We start from the raw sequence: 6,698 nt of genomic DNA on the forward strand, positions 1-6,698 counted from the left end.
GTTCTCCAATGCATATCCCCTTTTTACTGGCCTCTCCCAAATTTCTTTAAGCGACCTATCCATGGTTCCGGTTGAAAAGGATTTATTAGCTAAAAAATCTTTCAACTAGACTTTTAATGCAATTATAAATAGTCCCCTTTATATCCTCCTCTGACAATTGTATTACATCATCACTCTCTTCGTTACTCAAAGGAACGGAGCTAATTAATTCCCTCCACTTTCTGCCATGATTCTGGAAGGTAATGTCAAGAAAAAAAGATACAGAAGAACCTGCGTTGTATGATGACTCTGAGTTAAGAATAAAACTATGGTATGTGTAGAAAACGTTGACTTTGACGACACAAGAATTCTATTAAGTTAGAAATTCTAACAGAGCATATTGACCCTTAACGACACTTATTTATATTTATTTTTTAATTTATTTATTTATTTTTCTCTTCATCCTTTCCTCTTCTCTCATTTAATTTTTTTATCTCTTTTATTTTCTTTTTTTTTACATCATCGTCAACATCATTTTTTTCTTGATCTTATACGTTCTTTTTATTTTTGTTCTTATTTATCTTCTTTGTTTTATTTATTTGTTTGTATACTTTTAAAAAAATTTATGAAGGAAAAGAATAAAAAAGAAAAACAAAACACAAAAAAAATGATGATGATAATGCACCAAAATTTTTTAAATAAAATAAAAATGACACCAAAATTTATTATATAAAACATATAAATTTTATCACGATAAACACATATTTTTAATTTATTTTCACGTCACATTGCAAGACAGTTTATTATTTAAGACTTAGAAGTAAACAATTCAACTTTAAAATAAATTTATATAGATAAAATTTTCTATTCTGGAAGTAAACCATAAGAAAATATAAAAAAAGAATTTGTATCAATAGCAAAACATAAAAAAAAAGATGCTGAGAGAAAAAAAAAAGTACTAGAAGAAGATATGTTCGAAAAAATTTCGGTGTCATAATTAAAAAATTTCGGTGCTATTTTTAAGATATTTTCGTATTTATTTATGTTTGATCATTTTTAATTAGTTAAAAAAAATGTCAGTGTTACCATTAAAAAATTTTGATATAAACATTCAAAAATTTTATGTGTCAAATTCAAAAAATTTTAGTATTATTTTTTGATAAATTTTACACAATTTAAAATTTTTTTTCTTTTGATCCTCTTCATCATTATCATCATCTTTTTTATTTTTTTTTACTTATCTTCTTCTTATTTTAATTTTTTTGTTTTATCTTCGTAAGAAGAATAAAAAAATTAAAAATATTTCGTAACGCTATAGAGAAGGAGAAAAAATAAAAAAATGTGATAATAATAATAGCAATAGAAGAATGACGACAAAAAAACTCAGGACAAAAAACATAAATAAAAGGAAAAATACAAAAAGAAGAAATATATAATTTAGATATACTTTATGTAAGTATTTTTATTAATTTAGATTAATTTAATTGAATTTATTTTATATTTTATACTAATAATTAATTTTGATGATGGTTTCTATTGTACACATTGTCGATCTAAAAAAGATCGAGTTAATATTCAATTTAGTCTTTAAACTTGTACGCGAGTCTCAATTTAGTTTTTGAGATTTCAATTGCCTCTATTTAGTCTCTAAAGTTAATAAACGTGCCTCGCATTAGTCCCTAAGACGATTTTTAGTATAAAAATGTTAATGGAGCGTTGTTATAGACTATCGAATGTCACGTTAGAACTTGTAAAATGGTGCAGTTTTGGTTTTGGCATTTAAATAGCTCAAAAAGGCATCGTATCACTTATTTTGTTAGGTAAAATTTTAATAAACACCATTTACGATGTTGTTTTTGGGTTATTTGAGTGCCAAAACTAAAACACCGTCATTTTACAAAGTTTAGTATGGCATCCGACTGTTCACGATAGTGTTCCGTTAATGTTTGTACGTTGAAAATTGTTTCAAGGACTAATATGAGTTATGTTCACAAAATTTGAAAACTAAATAAAAACAATTAAAACTTTAGAGACTAAATGAAAACTTACATGCAAATTTAGGGAATTAGAGACCAAATTAAGTATTATCTCATACTCTTTCAAATTTTAAAGGAAAAATTATTCTAAAGGACCGTTAGAAAGATTTAATTATTAAAAAGGACCTTTAATACTAAAATTATTAAAAATGACTAAATCTTTTTATAATATTTAAGAAGAAGAATCAAATATTTTTATAAGGAATAAAAAAATAAATAAAAATAAATAAAAATAAATAAATAATTAATAAAAATTACTAAAATTTTAAGAGAAATAAGATTTATCAACATAAAGATTATAAAAAATAAATTAAAAAATAATTAAAGATATATTTATCTTCTTATAAAAAAATTTAGTTTGCCTTCTTAAATATTATAAAAAGATTTGATTCTTTTTAATAATTTTAATATTAAAGATCCTTTTTAATAATTAAATCTTCCTAACGATTTTTTAGAATAATTTTTTCAATATTTTCTCTTATTTTTTTGAAAAAAAAATATAAATGTCTTACTATAGAACATCTATAATTCTATTTATGCTACGTATACATTAAAATCAGTCATTAAAATTAATCACAAATATAAAATACATATTAAAATATAAATATACATTAAAAATAAATTAAACCATTCATATTTATACACAAATAAATGGCTGATTTTACTGGCCGAACCAAACCCACTGAAGTGAGTAAGCGCCACTGCTGAAACAACAAAGAAAGAAATAAGAATTGGTAATGGCGACGAAGCTGAGGCTCCCTATGGTAGACCTTTCCTCACCTGATCGTCTCTCCACCGCCAACTCTATTCGTCAGGTAACCGTTAATTTCATCCCTCACTTGACATGCGTTGATAAAGATAATGAATTTCATGAGTGATGAATAGGCATGCGTTGATTATGGATTCTTTTACCTCGTGAACCACGGCGTTGACGACCAGCTTCTGAGTTCAGCGTTTCAACAAAGCGCCAAGTTCTTCACATTTCCATTGAACTACAAATTGAGCTTGTCACGCAAGGAATACAGGGGTTACACTCCTCTCTACTCTGAGAACCTTGATCCCTCTTCACACTCCAAAGGTTAATATTCCATTTTCTTCATTTTTTTGGGGGCGGGGGGTTTTGCTAACAAGGGTGTTGGTACTCATGAACAGTACACACAAAGGTGGAAGATTTTTATTGAGAAAACAAGATGGTTGATTTTTTTAATGACGCTAAAAAGAAAACACAATTGGCACACCCGACATTTCTGCACCTTGTTAATTAATTGTGTGTTTGAAATTTTTTTAAATTAACAAAATATTAAGAGATTGCGTTGTTAAAATATTGGTGTCAAAATAATATCCGCTTGTATATACCAAAATTGGGCATTAAACACATGAAAGGTTGAAAGCTTTAGCTTGGGTATATTTAATGGGAATTTGTTTAGTGGGGAGTGAAGTTGGATGAATTTAAAGAAGTGTGTATTGTACACAATGCCATTATTTTTATTGTTTTTAATTATAAAATGAACAATCTTCAGTCTTTAGGTACATTACTTATATTCAACTAATACACTTAGGATACTTTTAGCAAAATCTGGTAACTTGTGTGATGATTCCTTTTAACCAGGTGACGCAAAAGAGAGCTATTACATTGGTAATTTGGAAGATAGCAGTAGTGTTAACCTGAATCAATGGCCTTCTCAAGGTGTGGCTTATTTACTTATCCTTATAATATACCTGTGAGGCAGTGAGTATGTTAATTTGTGTTGGTTGAATTTTTCGTGGGTGATAACACGCTTACTTCTCCACCTGTTATTATTTTGTATCGACTTAACATGAGATTTTTGTTTCGTTTTTGTTTTCCCCTTTTCTGTTATGGACACTCCAGAACTGTTACCAGATTGGAGACCTACAATGGAATCCTTAATATGGAAATTGTTGTAAGTTACCGATAATTTGATATGAACTGTGAGATTTTACATTCCGGAAAATATAAAATGGAAACCTTAATATTTGTTCCTAAGAATGTGAAAACTGAATATCTATTTTTTTTTAGGTTTCTATTTTTGTTCCACATAGTGTTTGTACCAAAAACAAAAAATTAACTTCTTTTTATCAAGAGCTTTATTCATGCCTTTTTATTTAGTGAGAGTTTGTTTCTATGTGGGGTATTATTGTATATACTGAAGAAAAGGATGGGTGGGCATTCATATTCACGTTTACATTTTCTTTGGTTCTTTCTTTTGTTATGATGTTTAGATTTAGAATTTGACTGTTTTTCTATTCATCTCCAGGGAAGCCGGGAGAAAGCTGATGTCTCTAATAGCTCTGTCCCTAAATCTGGATGATGATTTTTTTGAGAAGACAGCCTTAAACAAACCAGCAGCTTTTCTTCGCCTTTTGCATTATCCAGGTTTATTAACATTTCCCTGACCTTAATAGGATACCATGTATTTATGTCTAAGTTTGTTAAAAGTGCCTCAAATACTATATTTTATGTTGATTTTTACTTCATTTCACTTGTTATATTATATTATAGTTACTTCCTGGCCAAAACGGCATTTTGAATTTAGAAGTGGGAACATAAATTCCTTGTTTTCATGTATTGATTTTGATGCCATGAACTACTCTGCACATGAACATGGGCACCATTCTGTGTAATCCAATTTAAAATACATAATGCCATGTATTCAATGAATTTTATATTGTATATTTTAACTTTATTTGTTGCACATACTCCCTTTGGTAGATCTCGATCAGAGAAAATGCACTTCTGGTGGTAACTGAAGGTTGTATTTTTATTTTAGAATAAGTTCTTTCTGCTTTGCTATTAGTGTTCTGTGCATTGGGCCTTAGGACAAGGTTTCCAAACAAATTATCTGATTCTAAAATATATCCTTCTACTGTTAATTTCTACTTTGTGGCTAGACCAGAGTCAAAGAAACTTCAACTATGGTGGCAATCAATTGAAGTGTGTTTTATATTCTGAGTTTTTAATGCTGTTTTATTACTGTTATATGATTGACCCTATAGGGGTGTTTTACAAACAAATTATATCCTATGTGATATTTTCACTTTGGTAACATGCCTTCCAATTGCATCAGGTGAATTGGGATCATATGAAGAGTTATGTGGTGCCTCTGCTCATTCAGATTATGGCATGATCACTCTCTTGGTGACCGACGGTGTTCCGGGACTGCAGGTTCTCATCTTCCTTTAGTGTACCTAATAATCTAGGATTGCAACAAGTCATAGGCATTAAAGAAGACATGGAGTTGAACTCCTTACAAGCAGAAAATTCTATTCTCCTTGTATGAGGATTCTGATTGCAAATCTAATTGGATTCCTGATGCATCCTGAGTCTTCCTCTCGACTTTCGTGCCAGAAGTTCTTAGTCACAGTATTCCACGTAAGTGGAAAAATGATGATCTACCTACTTCCAGCCATAGCCAATGTTCAATCTTAAGCCAAATGGACTCTTCTAATTCATCAACAATGATGGATTACATTGTGTTTTTATAATTATCTGCTACCATATTAATAAGATTGGACCACATAAAATATAAAAATTCTAACATTTTGGACTGCCACGTCTACAGTTTGTGACTAACAGCTTCCTCTCCTTTGATTCCTTCCCTTACAGTTCATTCATTGGGGGTATATCATACAAGTTTTAGAGTAAATTACACTGACCTTCCTCAAGTTTAGGTATTACACATGATTCCCTCTGATTTGTCATATTTTCACTGGCCTCTTATTTGTTTACAAAATACCTGGTGTTAGGTACCATGTCACCTAAACTTTAGCAAGGTCAATGTTACTCAAACTTCAAAGATGCCTTGTGTTACATTGTACTAATAGTCATGGGGGGTGTTATGTGTAATATCTACTCAACCTTGGTGGAGCTCATTGTAATTTAACCTAATTTCTAATTTTTAAAATCTTGTATTACAGATCTGTAAGGAGAAGTTCAAGCAACCTCGAGTCTGGGAGGATGTGTCTCATGTAGAAGGGTGAGTTCATGAGTATGAAATTTTGGTAAACAAACTGAATTATATTATCTAAAGACTGTACTATTGTAGACTATTTTGCACTAAAATTTTGCATTCCACAGGGCCTTTATTGTGAACATTGGGGACTTGATGGAGAGGTGGACAAATTGTATATACCGGTAAAATCCATCATCGAACAACTTAAAAGGAGCTATTTTGTTATGTTTATTCTCAACTTTTGTCATATTACTCTTGTAGGTCAACACTTCACAGAGTCATTCCAACTGGAAAGGAGCGTTATTCGGTAATTACTACTTTACTGATCACTTCTTCAGTTTCCTTACTTTGTTGTTGCCCTTTAATTTATATTCTAGAATGATGACTTATGATGGTTTGATTAAATTTATAAATATTCTTTTACTGCCGTTGGTCAACACTGACAATCTTTTTTTACATTTTTTTTAGTATTTCATAAATATCTAGATACAATTTGTATTAAAATCGTGATTTTTGAGTGTACCAACTACCAAAAAAAGAAAATGACGGCCAATATGGAATGGAAGGAGTACTTATTCTTCGTACCATCCTGGATGGATTAAGTGTTTGTTTGGATTGGCTTCTTTGAGTGAAAAAAATACTTTATTAAATTTTAAATATATTTAGATACATCTTTTAAAAAAATAAATTTTTTGTTTTTTTCTAAATCTAA

The 6,698-nt window shown here is 29.6% G+C and overlaps 1 protein-coding gene across 2 annotated transcripts in view; it reads left to right on the forward strand.

Moving 5' to 3' along the window:
• Positions 2,682-6,698, forward strand: part of LOC107629837 (1-aminocyclopropane-1-carboxylate oxidase) — a 6,034-nt gene continuing 2,017 nt past the window's right edge. The window contains exons 1-9 of one of the 2 annotated variants that reach the window (XM_016332754.1): positions 2,682-2,830; positions 2,901-3,093; positions 3,625-3,702; positions 3,886-3,937; positions 4,292-4,410; positions 5,102-5,199; positions 5,952-6,010; positions 6,112-6,168; positions 6,248-6,293. In XM_016332754.1, the coding sequence (XP_016188240.1) occupies positions 2,753-2,830; positions 2,901-3,093; positions 3,625-3,702; positions 3,886-3,937; positions 4,292-4,410; positions 5,102-5,199; positions 5,952-6,010; positions 6,112-6,168; positions 6,248-6,293 (780 nt within the window). In that variant the 5' untranslated portion in view covers positions 2,682-2,752. The remainder of the gene's footprint in view (positions 2,831-2,900; positions 3,094-3,624; positions 3,703-3,885; positions 3,938-4,291; positions 4,411-5,101; positions 5,200-5,951; positions 6,011-6,111; positions 6,169-6,247; positions 6,294-6,698) is intronic. The other variant, XM_016332762.1, reaches the window with a different exon arrangement.

This window comes from Arachis ipaensis, chromosome B01, assembly GCF_000816755.2.
Source record: "Arachis ipaensis cultivar K30076 chromosome B01, Araip1.1, whole genome shotgun sequence".
In the NCBI taxonomy this organism is placed as follows: domain Eukaryota; kingdom Viridiplantae; phylum Streptophyta; class Magnoliopsida; order Fabales; family Fabaceae; genus Arachis; species Arachis ipaensis.